Source organism: Physeter macrocephalus, chromosome 21 (genome assembly GCF_002837175.3).
Source record: "Physeter macrocephalus isolate SW-GA chromosome 21, ASM283717v5, whole genome shotgun sequence".
Lineage (NCBI taxonomy): Eukaryota > Metazoa > Chordata > Mammalia > Artiodactyla > Physeteridae > Physeter > Physeter macrocephalus.
In genome coordinates, this window is record NC_041234.1 from 2,095,766 (window position 1) to 2,114,840 (window position 19,075).

The following is a 19,075-nucleotide window of genomic DNA, read 5'->3' on the forward strand; positions in this document are numbered from 1 at the left end:
AACTGTAACCCTATACACGGAGGGCCTGGTAATAAAAGAACAGTCTCGCAACTGCTTTCCCTCCTGTTCGTGTTCACGGTAACAGCTGGATACATACTAATTGCAAGAAGTGAAAGAAAGAGGCTGAAGTTTAAAAGCAGGCATGCTGTAATCAGTCTCTCGCCAGCACAATTTCAGACCCAAGTGTGCTGTGCCACCTAGCAGGTCTATTTTAAACGTACACTCACAGTTCCTCGTTGGTGCGGATGGCTTCGCGCTGTTCTCTCCTTCCAGGTGCATCGCTTCTGTCCCTCGAGAGATGGTTTAACGGCGGGTTCTCAGCCTCAGTGCTGTGGACATGGGGATTGGATCACTCTCTGCCCTGGGGGCTGCCCTGTGCACTGTGGGATGCTGAACAGCATCCCGGTCTCTGCCCACCAGGTGCCAGGAGCACCCCCCTCCCCCAGCCATGGCAACCAAAAGCGTCTCCAGGGATTGGCAGACGTTCCCTGGAGGGCAGGATCACCCCCAGTTCAGAATCACTGGGATAAACTAATAAGGAATGGCTTTCTCTTCGCTCCTCGACCCCACACCCAAACATCTCTACCCAGGGCCGGGAGCTTGCAGGAGACACCTCCTAATCCACTGGACTTCCCTCCTGTTCTGAGGGGCCTTCGGTGATACCTTTGACTTGCAAGACTATTAGTCACCCAGAACAGCGCTCCTACTACCCTTGAAGAGAAAGTCCTTTCAGCTAAATTTTGGGAGGAGGGAGGAAAAGCAGCAGGTAAATTTCCCTTTAGAGACATTTGTCTGTTTTAGTCTATGGAAGGTTTCAGACAGAATTCTGCACATCCAGGGTCTCTGTGAACTAGAGGGGGGATTGGGTACTTGAAACTCACCTCCCCACCCCCTCCCTTTGCCACATTTTTACAAATGAAGAAAGGGGCCAGAAGGGGAAATGACTTGCTCAAGGTCATACATATTCCTAATCCTCCTTTTCTTTTTTTTTTTTTAAACATCTTTATTGGAGTATAATTGCTTTACAACGGTGTGTTAGTTTCTGCTTTATAACAAAGTGAATCAGCTATACATATACATATGTCCCCATATGCCCTCCCTCTTGCGTCTCCCTCCCTCCCACCCCTCTAGGTGGACACGAAGCGCCGGCCGAGCTGATCTCCCTGTGCTATGCGGCTGCTTCCCACTAGCTAGCTATTTTACATTCGTTCGTGTACATATGTCCATGCCGCTCTCTCACTTCGTCCCAGCTTACCCTTCCCCCCTCCCCGTGTCCTCAAGTCCATTCTCTACGTCTGCGTCTTTATTCCTGTCCTGCCCCTAATCCTCCTTTTCTGAGGACATAGGCCAATACGATTCTTCTTTGCCCAATATGCCTGAAGAGCTTCGGTCTCTAAACACGGGTAACTTGCAGTGCTTCACAAGCAACAGTTTTGGCCACACCATGCCAGTTCAGGAATGCAGAGTTTATAAATGATAGAATACTGCAACCAGTTAGTGCAAACAAACATTTATTGTGAAATATTCATCCTACCCTTTATTAGGTATTACATCATCAAAGCACTTTGTGGCAATGAAAATAGCTTTTTTACCCCTCTGATTCACCCAATATTCCATTAAAGCTGCAAAAAATGTGCAATCTGCTTGAAAAATAGGTTGCTCTTATTTACTCATTTGTGAAAAGTCAAAAATTAAAAAAGAAAATGAAACTTGCTTACAGGGCCTCTAGAGCCAATTTGCCTTCCCGCTTCCCAGCTACTCCCCAAAATAATTAACAAAGATAATTTGTTTTAAATGCCTTTTTATAAAACCAATGCACCTTTCCCCATATTATAATCATAAAAATTTTAAAAAGCCATTATTTACTTTCTTGGAAAAAAGGTGGCCAGCCGTTGTTTTTTGATTGGGAGCATGTGTATTTCCTGGGAGTTCACTTTCTTTAACTTTATGCTCCGGTTTTTGACGGGTTTCCTAAGGGGCTCCGTGTTTCCCATGGACTCTTCTCCTGGGCTGTTGATGTCATAGCCCTGAAGCATGGAGTCTTCTCTTTTGAAGGAGAAGTTTTTGGTGGACACCCCCGAGAGGCCCTTGATCTTGCCACAGAAGATGGCAGGCACAGTGTCTTCCACGGAGACGATCACCTTGGCCGCCTGGGACTCGCTCACAATCTCAATGTTATTTTCAGCCTTGACCTCACTGCCGGGCTGGCTGGGCGGCTCGGCGGCGGCGCTGCTGCCCATGTGACTATCCATCACGGCGGAGGCCTCGTGGGGCGTGGCGGGGGCAAAGGGCACTTCCGTGCCACTGGGAAGTTTCTCCATCACAGTGTGACCTGGGCTGTCCACTGACCCGCTGCTGTCATACAGTGTCTCGGGGGGAGGCTCAGATTTCCGGTGGGCCGCCAGTGACAGGTCTAGGGCTGCATCTTCCGGGCACATCGGGGGCCCGACTTCGCCAGCCTTGAGCCAGGGCACCGACTTCATGGAGAGATCCAGGGCCTCGTTCTCACTCCCCATCTTGATGACGGTGTGGCGGCCGAGCTGGAAGTACTCCCTCGGCGGGAGGAGGTCGAAGGGCTTCAGTTCCTCCTTCTGGAGAGGGGCCTGGGTGCCTTTAAAGGGGTGCAGGCCGAAGGAAGATGGCGGCTTTCGGAAGCTGGGGCTGAACTTGGATTCAGAACTCTGAGGCACCGGGACGGGGATGGGGATGGGGACCGGCACAGGCAAGGGGACGATGACAGGGTAGGGGACCAAGAGGGTGGCCGGCGGGACCAGCGGGGACAAGGGGGAGGTAAAGGGCTGCGGGGGCACAGGGGCGTATCCCGGAGGAGGCTGACAGGGTGGAGGGCCGAGAGCGCCCTGCGAAGGAAATAAATTCTGGAGCACGGCTTCGAGGGGCAACGTGGGCTCCTGCGGCTGGCTGGGGACCCTGAGGGCCAGGAGCTGGGGCTGGGCCTCGGGGCCCTCGGCTCCCTGGAAGAGGTTGTTGTGGATGGCGCTGGAGGAACACGGGGCCTCCTGTGGCAGGACCAGAGGGGAGTTGAGGTGCTGGAAGACGTGCTGCTCCAGCACCACCGGCAGCTGCACGGGGCCCTGGGCGGTCATGACGTAAGTGGCGTTGCCGTTAGGGTTGAGCTCCGGCGCGGAGCTGCCCTCCACCTGCATGTGAATGGGCATCACCACCGGGCTCTCCCCGAGGCACAGGGGCTGCAGCACGGTGGCCGCTACCTTGAGAGCCACGCCGCCCTGGGGCTCGGCCGGGGGGCTGAGAATGGACGGGGCCGGCACGGTCACCAGGGCCTTCTTGACCAGGTCGGCGGAGTTGATGTTCCAGGCCTCAGTGGTGATGAGCTGGGCCATGCCGTTCTCCAGTCTGTTACTGGTCAAGGCAGGGGAGGAGTCGGTCATGTCCATGGCGAGGTTCTGGGACTGCAGGTCGTCCATCACTCAGCTCTGATGCCACTCGGCCTGCAACACAGAACACGCCATATGAATCTTCCTTCCGAGACTCTAGATAATCGCCTTGAGAGCCCTCTCTGCATCTTTCAAACGTTTCCACATCTTAGTTACACGGGGAGCGCACCCATCTCTCTGTGTATACATACATGTTACAGATATTTCCTAATATATACGAACACACCCATACGATCAGCTGTGCGTGGACAGCCCCAATTTAACAGACGATTAAACTATAAACACAGATGATGTAATGACCAAATAGCCAAGTGAGGTTAAACAGAGTATTGTGAAGCCGAATACTCACTCAGCTCATACGTTTAGCCGGCAACAAACACAAAGTTTCATTCCACATTGTTCTGGCGGACAGTTAAGACATGCGGGGATTGGACTTGCTCAAATTCAAATATGCAGCAGAGACTTACTTTCCTTTAAGAAAAAAAATAGAACCCTGTCACGTTAGAATATTGTATGAAATTGGAAGGGGGCCATCCCAGTTATGGAAAGCATTTAAAAAACTCTTTGTAGCAGCAATGATTCTTCCGAAAGAGGCTTGATGAGAGGAACAGCAGTGTATTTATACGAGGCTCATTACAGTTGCCTCCCTCCAACCAGTGACACCCCCTTTCCTCCAGTAATAGGAAAAGCCACTCCGAGGAGTGAAGACGGGATAACCTGCACGAATGCTCACTGGGTCCAGCGTCACTTTCCCCATTCCGTCTGTCTGAGCTGGGACCTCTCGCTCCTAACTTTCTAGCTGTCAAGAGGAACAGACGTTGACGAATCTAGGGCTGGGGAAATGGAACCCTTGCTGGAAACAAACATCCTCAAAGGTGAGATATACTTTCTTGATGTCCGCGGCACCACCGGCCACCTCCTGAGAAGCCAAAGAAGCCCAGCGCCGGTGCTTCCTGGAGGAAGCAGGGCTGCAGCTGCGATATGGCTCTCCATGGAAACGCGTCCATATTTAGCCTTGTTACCATGGAGAAGGCAGGCACCATGTCTAACTCGGGGATCTGTGCAGCCCTGGAGTCTGGTTGGGCTCAATAGTAATTCAATAATCCTCAGTCTTGCTGGGCAGGCCTTGGGCAACTCCGATTCTTGACCTCACCTGTCTCAGCTGTCTAGACTTTCGTCCTGGGGTCCACTTGTCCTTCTCTCCTCACCCCAGAATTACCAACACAACCTCCAAAACAAGAGAGGCGGTCCAGCACACCATGGGATTAGAAGTGAGCAAACGAGGCCTCACTACAGGAAGGCAGCTTTAAGACATGAACAACTCCGTGATATTTCCAGACAATCACAACGCGTCAAATGCACAGAACAAGGAGTTTCTCTGAAGCAGGAGGAGGGGAGGACAAGCGGAAGGACGTTGTGAAAACAACTTTCTGGAGAAGGAATGGTGAGGGATGCCCTCGGCAGGGCACACTGCAAGAGCCTCTGAGGGAGGGCACCAGAGCCCAGCCCCCTAGGGGCAGGGTGCGCTCCAGAAATGATCACGAAGTGGCCCAGCGAGCGCGTGGTGGCCAATGATGCCCTTGGGGCACAGCAGGGAGGAAGCCTGTCCCCAGAGAGCCTGAGGGGGCTTGCCCCAGCTGAAGGGCCTGGTGTTTCCTGAGAGACGTGCTCCCTGATTCAGCCCAGAAAATGCCACGCCTCCAATACACCATTTATTCATTCTTCCATGCATTCACTCCTCCATCCAACCAATCAATTTGCTGAATGCCTACTGCCTGCCCGACGCTTTGCTGGGGGCTGGAGATGCTGTCATGATCCTGGAGATGCTCCTGCTTTCACGGGGATTAGAGTCTACCGGGGGTGCATGCCGTTGATCGGACAGAGACCGGCTAGCATGAGAAGGCCTCAGAGTGAAGCCAGGAGGGGCATCAGCCTCGGCAGGACAGAGCTCTGGCAGCTAAACCTCCGGCAGGACAGCCTCACGACAGAGGACCATCCAGTCTCAGGTGCCAATAGCGCTGAGGTGGAGAAACCTTGAGATACATAAGCTTCAGTCCCGGCTCGCAAAGGATTTGGTCTGTTCATTGTGGTGCTTCTTAATATGGCTTGAAATGCGTCCTAATGAAAATTTCTGCACTGAAGAAACTCTTCAAGTTCCTTATTTGAAGACTTATAAATAAAACTGAATTCCTGACACCATTTGGGACTGACAGCATGCTACTATCGATGTAAAGGGGCTCATCGCATTCTTACTAATTGACTGGGTTATCAAACCTTAGATTGAAAAAAATGATTTCGCAGAGGGAGGACAGGATCCGGGTGGCCTCTCCCATCGTTATCAGCAACGTGAGCCCACGCTTTTGAGTGTCTATACAGAATATACAGTTGGATGGAAAATAACCCACAAGCTGGGTTAATATAGTAAACCTCAACAGTTCACCCCCTTTACTGAACTTGTCCATAATTTTGGCAGAGCATAGCTAAAATCTCACTTTGCTGAAAAATCCCCTGGCCTAGTAACAGTTGCAGACGGATTATTTGCAATATTTTGGAACCAGTTCTTTCAAGTACTCGTACATACTACTTACTATAAAATAACCAATATGGTAATTAAAATAAAATCTCAATTTATTAAAACGGCACCCTGAAGACCTCACATACACCCTATTTTGTTGCACTTATGTGGGAGGTCAGTTATTTGACCTGGTGGTAGGTAGTGGGCTGTTCTGGAAAATTGCCTTTTCTATTTAATGAGGAGTAAAGTCGGCCAGAATGACCTCTAACGCTTTCCCCCCCTGCTGTTAAAGTTTTCAGCTTAGCAGCTTTTGAGTGTGGCCTTTAGAGGCTTGGCATCCGCACCCTTCAGCTTGAAATCTCCCCTCTAGCATTGTGCCAAGTGCTCTGGGCGTTCCAGTTAACTGGAATGGTCTTGATAATAATTGAAAAAAAAATCTGTAATTCAGACTCTTCATTAATTCATACTGGTTTTTGCCCCCAAAGGATCCAAATTCCTGTGGGTTCATCGGGCTTCAAACCCAATATTTAAGAATCATCGCAAAGTACATATTTTTCAGTCGGTGATGCTTAAAAACTGAAAGCAGAAAACTCTTCTGAGCCTCAATTTTCTCACTTGTAAGATGAAATCTAAATCCTTTCCTGCTTTATTAATCAGGCTATTTATAAGGATAATGACTGTATTGACATACTCTCTCAGGAATCGGCAACCTTCTTCCTCCCTTCCTTCTTCTTGGAGTTGGGAGCTTTTACCATTGCAGACATATTTTTTTTCATGCTTAAAGTGTGAGAGTTCTGCCTTTGAATCTAAATAAATGTTTGACCTCACTTTAGAATTTTCTACTCACTGTCAAGGACTTCCTTGGTTAGGCTAGTAACGGTATCCTCTTTAAATCTTTCTTTTTTTCCCCTCTAGATCAACTAGTTTTTGCTTTACCAGGAGGATCACTACCCCCAAATATGAACGTTAGTAACTTGTTCCAGTTTTTTTTCACGTCTGAACCGAAGCCAACTGAAGCCATCTTGACAAGTCTGAGCAAATGTCAACATTCCTGGAGACTAATCATATTTCCTGAAAGACTCTGAAAAGCTGTTCTTTAGGCTAGTTGGCCAAAACATTTTTTTGAGAAGAGATGGGAAATTAAGTCATGAGAAAAAGTCTGATGGAAATCCTGCATGGCTGAAACCTGAAAATAGGTTAGCTGGAGACGGCTGTGAGGCATGGGGCACTAATTGTGACCATAGCTGGCCGAATCAAGCAGAACCGTGATGGGGCCCGAGTTTGCCAGCGGCCTCCTCTATGCGCCCTGGGGGAATCACATGTCTCAGACCAGGAAGCATGGGTCCAGGATGATGGTTCTTACTCCAGGTTTGTGTGGAAGGCTGCAAACTTCTGACTAGGAAGCGAGAGTGGAATTGAGCCACCAGGGATGAACCCTAGGCTCACTCTGGTGCAACAGCAGGCCCTTCGCCCTTCTCTTGATTCCCTAGCGAAGTAGATTCTGGTTTCCACCAAAGGCTGACAGGGGGGCAGGCAGAGGGTGTCACTGCCCCTGTAGCACAACCCTGGTCCCAACACAACACTCTTGTGTCTAGGGTTCACAGGTCTCATGGAGCAAGTCTCCCAACTCGACAGCCAGTCCCCACCACAGAGGCCTCTCTCCGAAGACCCCAGGAGTGACTGGCAAGGCCCATGGATGGGCCCGGCTGGGGTGGGAGCAGAGGCCTGTGCCAGGGCCGGGGGATGGCCCACGCTGGCTCAACACCCACGGTTGGCGGTGGAGCCAGCATTTCTCACCCAACCAGAGCTGACATCTGAAGAGAAAAGGGCATCTCCAGATACAACAAAGAGAAATTCGCAGCCTCATGCTTATAATGTGATTACAGGTTACAAATGCCTTCCTTTCCACCTAGATGTCACTCAGTCAGCTTTAAACACTTGCTTCTATAGGGCAAATTGAGAATTCTGTTCCCTCAGAGACAGATAAGCGCAGCTTTTCCCAGTACACCGTGAAGACAGGGGCCCTGCTGGCTGGTGCAGAAAGGCCGCCGAGCACTGCACGGGCAACAGAAACCACCACAAACAGGGTGAGAAAAGGACAGCAGGTGAATGGGAAATGCTAGTCCCTAGGCACATCTGTGTTGGTTGTACATGAAACTGGAATACACACGCCATGCTCAGGAAACATGGCCGGAAACCCACGATGGGAGTACAACTGGAAAAGGCGGCCCCATGCAGAAGCTCAAAGGATGGAGTCTGGCTGGTGTAAGAGAATGGGACCAGTTAGCCTCATGAGAAACAACTATTTGGTTATTTCTCATCGGGTCACACTTTGAAAGAGAAATTTTAACAACACGGGCAAAGAGCAGGAAAAAGAAAAATCCATTACAGGGGTATGGTACAGGACCAGCTAAAACTGTAACCCTATACACGGAGGGCCTGGTAATAAAAGAACAGTCTCGCAACTGCTTTCCCTCCTGTTCGTGTTCACGGTAACAGCTGGATACATACTAATTGCAAGAAGTGAAAGAAAGAGGCTGAAGTTTAAAAGCAGGCATGCTGTAATCAGTCTCTCGCCAGCACAATTTCAGACCCAAGTGTGCTGTGCCACCTAGCAGGTCTATTTTAAACGTACACTCACAGTTCCTCGTTGGTGCGGATGGCTTCGCGCTGTTCTCTCCTTCCAGGTGCATCGCTTCTGTCCCTCGAGAGATGGTTTAACGGCGGGTTCTCAGCCTCAGTGCTGTGGACATGGGGATTGGATCACTCTCTGCCCTGGGGGCTGCCCTGTGCACTGTGGGATGCTGAACAGCATCCCGGTCTCTGCCCACCAGGTGCCAGGAGCACCCCCCTCCCCCAGCCATGGCAACCAAAAGCGTCTCCAGGGATTGGCAGACGTTCCCTGGAGGGCAGGATCACCCCCAGTTCAGAATCACTGGGATAAACTAATAAGGAATGGCTTTCTCTTCGCTCCTCGACCCCACACCCAAACATCTCTACCCAGGGCCGGGAGCTTGCAGGAGACACCTCCTAATCCACTGGACTTCCCTCCTGTTCTGAGGGGCCTTCGGTGATACCTTTGACTTGCAAGACTATTAGTCACCCAGAACAGCGCTCCTACTACCCTTGAAGAGAAAGTCCTTTCAGCTAAATTTTGGGAGGAGGGAGGAAAAGCAGCAGGTAAATTTCCCTTTAGAGACATTTGTCTGTTTTAGTCTATGGAAGGTTTCAGACAGAATTCTGCACATCCAGGGTCTCTGTGAACTAGAGGGGGGATTGGGTACTTGAAACTCACCTCCCCACCCCCTCCCTTTGCCACATTTTTACAAATGAAGAAAGGGGCCAGAAGGGGAAATGACTTGCTCAAGGTCATACATATTCCTAATCCTCCTTTTCTTTTTTTTTTTTTAAACATCTTTATTGGAGTATAATTGCTTTACAACGGTGTGTTAGTTTCTGCTTTATAACAAAGTGAATCAGCTATACATATACATATGTCCCCATATGCCCTCCCTCTTGCGTCTCCCTCCCTCCCACCCCTCTAGGTGGACACGAAGCGCCGGCCGAGCTGATCTCCCTGTGCTATGCGGCTGCTTCCCACTAGCTAGCTATTTTACATTCGTTCGTGTACATATGTCCATGCCGCTCTCTCACTTCGTCCCAGCTTACCCTTCCCCCCTCCCCGTGTCCTCAAGTCCATTCTCTACGTCTGCGTCTTTATTCCTGTCCTGCCCCTAATCCTCCTTTTCTGAGGACATAGGCCAATACGATTCTTCTTTGCCCAATATGCCTGAAGAGCTTCGGTCTCTAAACACGGGTAACTTGCAGTGCTTCACAAGCAACAGTTTTGGCCACACCATGCCAGTTCAGGAATGCAGAGTTTATAAATGATAGAATACTGCAACCAGTTAGTGCAAACAAACATTTATTGTGAAATATTCATCCTACCCTTTATTAGGTATTACATCATCAAAGCACTTTGTGGCAATGAAAATAGCTTTTTTACCCCTCTGATTCACCCAATATTCCATTAAAGCTGCAAAAAATGTGCAATCTGCTTGAAAAATAGGTTGCTCTTATTTACTCATTTGTGAAAAGTCAAAAATTAAAAAAGAAAATGAAACTTGCTTACAGGGCCTCTAGAGCCAATTTGCCTTCCCGCTTCCCAGCTACTCCCCAAAATAATTAACAAAGATAATTTGTTTTAAATGCCTTTTTATAAAACCAATGCACCTTTCCCCATATTATAATCATAAAAATTTTAAAAAGCCATTATTTACTTTCTTGGAAAAAAGGTGGCCAGCCGTTGTTTTTTGATTGGGAGCATGTGTATTTCCTGGGAGTTCACTTTCTTTAACTTTATGCTCCGGTTTTTGACGGGTTTCCTAAGGGGCTCCGTGTTTCCCATGGACTCTTCTCCTGGGCTGTTGATGTCATAGCCCTGAAGCATGGAGTCTTCTCTTTTGAAGGAGAAGTTTTTGGTGGACACCCCCGAGAGGCCCTTGATCTTGCCACAGAAGATGGCAGGCACAGTGTCTTCCACGGAGACGATCACCTTGGCCGCCTGGGACTCGCTCACAATCTCAATGTTATTTTCAGCCTTGACCTCACTGCCGGGCTGGCTGGGCGGCTCGGCGGCGGCGCTGCTGCCCATGTGACTATCCATCACGGCGGAGGCCTCGTGGGGCGTGGCGGGGGCAAAGGGCACTTCCGTGCCACTGGGAAGTTTCTCCATCACAGTGTGACCTGGGCTGTCCACTGACCCGCTGCTGTCATACAGTGTCTCGGGGGGAGGCTCAGATTTCCGGTGGGCCGCCAGTGACAGGTCTAGGGCTGCATCTTCCGGGCACATCGGGGGCCCGACTTCGCCAGCCTTGAGCCAGGGCACCGACTTCATGGAGAGATCCAGGGCCTCGTTCTCACTCCCCATCTTGATGACGGTGTGGCGGCCGAGCTGGAAGTACTCCCTCGGCGGGAGGAGGTCGAAGGGCTTCAGTTCCTCCTTCTGGAGAGGGGCCTGGGTGCCTTTAAAGGGGTGCAGGCCGAAGGAAGATGGCGGCTTTCGGAAGCTGGGGCTGAACTTGGATTCAGAACTCTGAGGCACCGGGACGGGGATGGGGATGGGGACCGGCACAGGCAAGGGGACGATGACAGGGTAGGGGACCAAGAGGGTGGCCGGCGGGACCAGCGGGGACAAGGGGGAGGTAAAGGGCTGCGGGGGCACAGGGGCGTATCCCGGAGGAGGCTGACAGGGTGGAGGGCCGAGAGCGCCCTGCGAAGGAAATAAATTCTGGAGCACGGCTTCGAGGGGCAACGTGGGCTCCTGCGGCTGGCTGGGGATCCTGAGGTCCAGGAGCTGGGGCTGGGCCTCGGGGTCCTCGGCTCCCTGGAAGAGGTTGTTGTGGATGGCGCTGGAGGAACACGGGGCCTCCTGTGGCAGGACCAGAGGGGAGTTGAGGTGCTGGAAGACGTGCTGCTCCAGCACCACCGGCAGCTGCACGGGGCCCTGGGCGGTCATGACGTAAGTGGCGTTGCCGTTAGGGTTGAGCTCCGGCGCGGAGCTGCCCTCCACCTGCATGTGAATGGGCATCACCACCGGGCTCTCCCCGAGGCACAGGGGCTGCAGCACGGTGGCCGCTACCTTGAGAGCCACGCCGCCCTGGGGCTCGGCCGGGGGGCTGAGAATGGACGGGGCCGGCACGGTCACCAGGGCCTTCTTGACCAGGTCGGCGGAGTTGATGTTCCAGGCCTCAGTGGTGATGAGCTGGGCCATGCCGTTCTCCAGTCTGTTACTGGTCAAGGCAGGGGAGGAGTCGGTCATGTCCATGGCGAGGTTCTGGGACTGCAGGTCGTCCATCACTCAGCTCTGATGCCACTCGGCCTGCAACACAGAACACGCCATATGAATCTTCCTTCCGAGACTCTAGATAATCGCCTTGAGAGCCCTCTCTGCATCTTTCAAACGTTTCCACATCTTAGTTACACGGGGAGCGCACCCATCTCTCTGTGTATACATACATGTTACAGATATTTCCTAATATATACGAACACACCCATACGATCAGCTGTGCGTGGACAGCCCCAATTTAACAGACGATTAAACTATAAACACAGATGATGTAATGACCAAATAGCCAAGTGAGGTTAAACAGAGTATTGTGAAGCCGAATACTCACTCAGCTCATACGTTTAGCCGGCAACAAACACAAAGTTTCATTCCACATTGTTCTGGCGGACAGTTAAGACATGCGGGGATTGGACTTGCTCAAATTCAAATATGCAGCAGAGACTTACTTTCCTTTAAGAAAAAAAATAGAACCCTGTCACGTTAGAATATTGTATGAAATTGGAAGGGGGCCATCCCAGTTATGGAAAGCATTTAAAAAACTCTTTGTAGCAGCAATGATTCTTCCGAAAGAGGCTTGATGAGAGGAACAGCAGTGTATTTATACGAGGCTCATTACAGTTGCCTCCCTCCAACCAGTGACACCCCCTTTCCTCCAGTAATAGGAAAAGCCACTCCGAGGAGTGAAGACGGGATAACCTGCACGAATGCTCACTGGGTCCAGCGTCACTTTCCCCATTCCGTCTGTCTGAGCTGGGACCTCTCGCTCCTAACTTTCTAGCTGTCAAGAGGAACAGACGTTGACGAATCTAGGGCTGGGGAAATGGAACCCTTGCTGGAAACAAACATCCTCAAAGGTGAGATATACTTTCTTGATGTCCGCGGCACCACCGGCCACCTCCTGAGAAGCCAAAGAAGCCCAGCGCCGGTGCTTCCTGGAGGAAGCAGGGCTGCAGCTGCGATATGGCTCTCCATGGAAACGCGTCCATATTTAGCCTTGTTACCATGGAGAAGGCAGGCACCATGTCTAACTCGGGGATCTGTGCAGCCCTGGAGTCTGGTTGGGCTCAATAGTAATTCAATAATCCTCAGTCTTGCTGGGCAGGCCTTGGGCAACTCCGATTCTTGACCTCACCTGTCTCAGCTGTCTAGACTTTCGTCCTGGGGTCCACTTGTCCTTCTCTCCTCACCCCAGAATTACCAACACAACCTCCAAAACAAGAGAGGCGGTCCAGCACACCATGGGATTAGAAGTGAGCAAACGAGGCCTCACTACAGGAAGGCAGCTTTAAGACATGAACAACTCCGTGATATTTCCAGACAATCACAACGCGTCAAATGCACAGAACAAGGAGTTTCTCTGAAGCAGGAGGAGGGGAGGACAAGCGGAAGGACGTTGTGAAAACAACTTTCTGGAGAAGGAATGGTGAGGGATGCCCTCGGCAGGGCACACTGCAAGAGCCTCTGAGGGAGGGCACCAGAGCCCAGCCCCCTAGGGGCAGGGTGCGCTCCAGAAATGATCACGAAGTGGCCCAGCGAGCGCGTGGTGGCCAATGATGCCCTTGGGGCACAGCAGGGAGGAAGCCTGTCCCCAGAGAGCCTGAGGGGGCTTGCCCCAGCTGAAGGGCCTGGTGTTTCCTGAGAGACGTGCTCCCTGATTCAGCCCAGAAAATGCCACGCCTCCAATACACCATTTATTCATTCTTCCATGCATTCACTCCTCCATCCAACCAATCAATTTGCTGAATGCCTACTGCCTGCCCGACGCTTTGCTGGGGGCTGGAGATGCTGTCATGATCCTGGAGATGCTCCTGCTTTCACGGGGATTAGAGTCTACCGGGGGTGCATGCCGTTGATCGGACAGAGACCGGCTAGCATGAGAAGGCCTCAGAGTGAAGCCAGGAGGGGCATCAGCCTCGGCAGGACAGAGCTCTGTCGGCCACTCACGGACAGCCCTTCGAAGGTCCTGAGCACCCAGGGCCTCCTCCAGAAGGGTCGGGGGCCTCAAGCCTCTGGGAACTGGGCCCGGGCCAGATGGGATGCGGGACAGGCCAGGACGCAGGTGGCTGTGCGCGGCACCTCAGGGGCCAGGGGCCGGACAACCGCCCCTGCCTCCTCCCACATGACAGCTTTGGACCTGCCTGATGACTGAGCCAAGCAGGCCCGGGAAGCGGCCCCAGTAACCTCACCTAGAGGCCTGCTGAGACGACGCCTGCCGCTCCCGACCGGGGACTGAGCGCCCGCTCCCCGTCAGGTACCATGCGGGGCGCAGGACTACACCGCCTTCATCAGGCACCCTCCCGCCTCCCAGGGGGCTCCTCCCCGCTTCCGCCCCCAGGGACGCCCTGAGGAGAACAACCAGCTCCTGAGATGAGGGAGGGCAAGTCTGTGTCCCCCGAGGACGAGCCAGAAGCCAGATGCGGACTGGAGAGCTCCGGTCACAGAAGCCACCACATAATGCTCAAGCAGAGGGGGTGCCATTTCTTCAGAGGTGGCAGGGAGCCTTTTGTTTGGGTTTTTCAGAACATTGTTTGCAAATGGATTTAAACGAGATCGGCCATCCACTCGGCCTGCACGCGCATTACCCGTGGGGGTATGGGGCGGAGGTGTAAAGGGAGGGGAAGCGGGCGTGATCTGGATCTGCGGTTGCTGGAGACCCTCGCTCTCTTGGCCCGTGGCCAGTTGCCTCCGTGCCCCCCAGATGGAGACTCCGGCGAGAAGCCCCAGGGCACAGAGCAGCTGGGGAGGTGAGGAAGGACTGTCTGGGGCAGTAATTGGGCTCAGAGACCTGTGGGGTCACAAAATCGCCACCGGAACCCCTTGTCTAACTATCACGAAGATCTAAGGATACCAGAGGCACGCTGTCCCTAGGATCTGCCCCTCAGCTTGGAGTCCTCTCGGGCCTTGACCTTCACCCAGCCAACTCCTGCTCACCTGTCAGACTCTGGAGTCTCATCCTCTGAGATCTCCCCCAACCCCACTGAGCTCCCACAGGACCCCAACTTACCTTGTCTAGTCCTGACCCTCCCCCTCATACTGGCATTGCCAGTATGAGAAACAACTTTCTCACTTGCTCATCTTTATAACCGTAGCTGGTGAACCCTTTCAGAAAGGAGGGCACGAATGAGTAACTAGGCCTTTCGCAGCCTGGCGTTCTCATAACCAGCGTCTTGTCACATTTATAGAATCATGGCATATCAAGACTGGCAGGGACATGAAAGCTTACATCTCTATCCTCTTCCCGATCTCTTTTACAGATGAGGAAACCGTGACCCAGAAAGGCTGAATAAAACTCGCCAGAGCCCAGTTATCACAGAGGTCACCATGCTCTTGTTGTGGAGAGAGCAGAGGGTCAGGCCCCCAGGTGCCACGCAGGGGAACGTGGCAGTCACCCACCTTCACCAGCCAGGGGGAGACCCCAATGACGAGACAGTAGATGCGAAAGCACTTTGTGGACAGTGAGGAGTCTGACAGGGTGACCTGTGAATGGATTCACCCTAGGGTCCCGTGTTTCTCTGACACACACAAAGAAAACCAAAGCAAAGCGACACGTGTGCCCTTTTCCTGATAAGGAGTTACATTTGTGAAGAAGCCAAGCTGGGGCCCAACTCCCAGGCAGTCGGTCAGTGACATCTGCACCCCACTGGGTGCCCTGCAGGCCGGGCCTGCCTCTCAGGCCTCCTGCCTCCAGAGCGTTGCACGAAGGACTCAATTTACCTTACAGGCTTCCATACAGATTGACATTTTTTTGACGAGGATTCATTTATAGCTTAATTTCAAGAGTGAAAACAGTTGACCACTCAGATAATTCAGACTATTCTCTAGGTCGTAGAGTCCATCTATTTTCCTGTTGTGGGCCTTTAACACCTAATCTCTCTCTCCCTCTCTCTACACACACACACACACACACACACACACACACACACACACTCACACACTCAACCTAATACCTTCAGCTACATCCTAAATGATCCCATGGGGACCCCAACTCCAACTGAAGGAAGCTCAGAATGTGACTGTGAGCCCCACTCTAACCCAGGACAGGATCCCCGAGACCGCCTCACGCAGAGCTTGCTTTCTGAGCTGGCAATTTGGACAAAAGCCCTGGGGGCATGCCAGGAGCCCTATATCACCTTCTAGAGAGGGGCTTGATTTCCGTACTGTGAATTGAGAGCATTTTCACCACAGAAACAACTATCAAGACGACCACAAGGCCCCTGGTCTGCAGCGCCAAGCGCCCCTGAGGAAATGCTTGAGGACTGGGTTCTCAGGTCTGGTGGGCAGGGTCACCTCGTGGTAACGCAAGCCAGGGGCCACTGGCTGCTTGGGAGCCCTGTGAAGACCCTGGGACCACTGGAGTGAGGTCACGGGGAAGCGAGCTCAGCCTCAGGGGAAGCAGTCTTAGTGATCTGGGCAGATTCCACCTCCAGGACCTGGATGCTCTAGGGCGGGCCATTCTGGAGTCCCCTGGTCCCGATCCTGGGGACACCCCCTTCAGCCCGAACAGCCTGCAGATGTGACCTGCCCTCCTCTTCCCCTGAAGTCAGCCTCACCTAGATATTTTATCAAGATAAATTTCTTCCTCTAAGACATTCATTTTCGGGACTTCCCTGGTGGCGCAGTGGTTAAGAATCCGCCTGCCAACGCAGGAGACACGCGCTCGAGCCCTGGTCCGGGAAGACCCCACGCGCTGCGGGGCAACTAAGCCCATGCGCCACAACTACTGAGCCCGCGAGCCATAACTACTGAGCCCGCGAGCCACAACTCCTGAGCCCGCGAGCCATAACTACCGAGCCCTCGTGCCTAGAGCCCGCACTCCACAACTACTGAGCCTGCGCTCCAGAGCCCGCGAGCCACAACTCCTGAGCCCGCGAGCCACAACTACTGAAGCCCGCGTGCCTAGAGCCCGAGCTCCGCAACAAGAGAAGCCACCGTAGCGAGAAGCCCGCGCGCCGCAACAAAGAGCAGCCCCCGCTCGCCGCAACTGGAGAAAGCCCGCGCGCAGCAACGAAGACCCAACGCAGCCACAAATAAATAAATAAATAAAATTTAAAAAAAGACATTCATTCTCTCAAAATATATCCTGATACTACGTGTCTTCCAACTGCAAAATATCACCGGCTTTGGTTTTTATGGAGAGCGTAGGCAGCCATCATTTCTTCAGGTCAGAACTGGATCGTCCATGTCCTTGGAGCAGCAGCAGCATTACCTGAGAGCCTGCTAAAAATGCAGAGTCTCGAGCCCCACCCCAGACCACCTGAAGCAGCACCTGCATCTCTACAAGCTCCCGGGATGATCTGTGCGCACGTTCCCATCTGACAAGGGCTGGCTTAGCTCTGGTTCTCAACTTGGCTACACATTAGAATCACCCGGGAGCTTTAAAAAATACTGATGCCTGGGTCCCACCACCAAGACTCTGACTTAATTGGTCTGGGGTACAGCCGGGGCATTGGGGTTTTGAAAAATTCCCCAGGTGACTCTACTGTGCAGTCAGAATGGCCTTAATCCAAAGGCCAGAGAACAAGGCACCTGGTCAGCCAACCTTCTTCTTAGTGGCTGACCTTGCTTCTTACTTCACAGAAAAGATTAAAGCCATCAAGTCCGGAATTCCCTCAACTTCCACCCTGGCCGTCACAGAGTCTTCCCATGTGCCCCCGCCCCCGGGAAAAAGTGAGGTGTCGCCCCTCCTTGCAAGGCTGACTTCCCAGAGACCTCTGTAAGCATCCTCCCCCTCCCAGCTGCACCCTATTCTAAATCTATTTCTTGCTTTCGATCCAGCACTTAAAACTACACCCTCGATGATCAACCTAATTCTGTATAAAAATCACCAGCCACTTACTATGAGTGAAATGAGCAAAGCATAACTTTCATCCTTTAACATAACGTAGATATGGTTTCACCATTCAGGACCTGCTATGCCCTAAATATCTAAGAAGTAATTCCAACTGGGTAAAAAATGGTTTTGCTCTCCCCATAGGGTGTAATAATTGTCAATTACTTGCCCCAGTGATTAAATTTTCTGAGCTTCAAACATCAGCACAGGGCGTTTCTACTGAAGCTGTGAACATAATTATCATATGAATGTATTCCCAAATTGGCTACAATACGGGGAATACACAGAATAGTCACTCTGCCAGAGAGGACTGAGCGCAAATCTTAGCTCTGATGTGATGTGATACTGGTGAAAAAGCGGGAGCTGTGAGACAACCAGGCAGAGGAAGCAGCGAGCCCGAGCATCGTAAACTGGCCATTGACACCAGGGCACTCCCAGGCCTTCCCGGGGAGCAGGGTAAAGTCGTCATAAAACTTATTTATGTCCGTTTTACCATCTCACCCTTTTTATTCCCATTTTTCTATTTTATGGCATATGTAATAAATAAATACAGGAAGACATATATAATTTAACAATGTGTATGTGCTGAGGGGGTGTTCAATTCTTTCTTTTTTTTTCTGATAGGAGTGCAAGCGTGAGAAAGTTGGAACTCAGCAGGAGAGACAGAGCTTCCAAGGCCCAGCGAGACTTCCAAGGGTCCCCCCTGCCTGAACGAGTCTTGGGGTCACTGGCCCAGGCCACCCCTCACATTCTGCAGAGCAGGAAGCTGACGTTCAGAGGTTGAGTGAGGCTCAGAGGTTGTAGCGTGCAAGACTCTCAGACCTGTGCTCCTTCGAAAGCACAGCCCCTCAGCCATTGCCTTGGGGTCAAATTTCACTTGAGTCAAAGGGGTCCCCTGCTACGTCTGTATCCCTTAACCAGAGTCCAACACCAAAGTATGTGGGATGGTCTGATTCAACCATCAAACTGTCAAATAGAGTTTGATGGGTGAGGAGCTTGATAAAAAAGATGAAATAAACCCTCGAGTCCATGATACCTAATAGACAAGAAATTGAAATAGAAGTAAAAGATGAGATTCAAGACACACACACGTGCGCGCACACACACACACACACGCACACACACACACACACGAGCTCTCTGTGACTCGGGTAAAGTCATTTTGTGTCCCTGGGACTCAGTTTCCTCTTCTGTAACGTGGGGTACTGCCCCCCTCTCACGGTGGGGTGGAAAGTTAACTGAGGCCTCGCAAGAGAGCGAGTGGTGCCTGCAGGGAAGGAGTCAAACCCGGCCTCCTAGGAATCGCCGCGGGTCCTGAGGGATGGGGAGGTGTGGGAGTTCAAGAGACTTGGATGGAAGAGGGAAAGGGCACAAGGGGGTGGGGGAAGGGCAGAATGGGGGCGGGTCTTTCTGGGCCGCTCCCATGCCCCCCCCCCCCCCCCCCCCCCCGGCCCCCCCCGCCCCCACCC

The 19,075-nt window shown here is 52.1% G+C and overlaps 2 protein-coding genes across 3 annotated transcripts in view; both read right to left on the bottom strand.

The window, feature by feature from the left end:
• Nucleotides 1–1,307: 1,307 nt before the first annotated feature.
• Nucleotides 1,308–3,774, bottom strand: LOC112062016 (retinoic acid-induced protein 2-like). Its single transcript, XM_024115288.3, has 2 exons — nt 3,763–3,774; nt 1,308–3,467 (listed from the first exon to the last, which is right to left on the bottom strand). Exon 2 carries the CDS (start codon nt 3,441–3,443, stop codon nt 1,863–1,865), a length of 1,581 nt encoding a protein of 526 aa, XP_023971056.1. The 5' UTR covers nt 3,444–3,467; nt 3,763–3,774; the 3' UTR covers nt 1,308–1,862.
• Nucleotides 3,775–9,649: 5,875 nt separating this feature from the next.
• Nucleotides 9,650–19,075, bottom strand: part of LOC102993404 (retinoic acid-induced protein 2) — a 61,557-nt gene continuing 52,131 nt past the window's right edge. For both annotated transcript variants that reach the window (XM_055081790.1, XM_007108251.4), the window contains exon 2: nt 9,650–11,809. In XM_055081790.1, the coding sequence (XP_054937765.1) occupies nt 10,205–11,785 (1,581 nt within the window). In that variant the 5' untranslated portion in view covers nt 11,786–11,809 and the 3' untranslated portion in view covers nt 9,650–10,204. The remainder of the gene's footprint in view (nt 11,810–19,075) is intronic.

Excerpts from the sequence above, each read along its gene's own strand:
- LOC112062016 (XM_024115288.3), bottom strand. The coding sequence starts at position 3,443 with ATGGACGACCTGCAGTCCCAGAACCTCGCCATGGACATGACCGACTCC.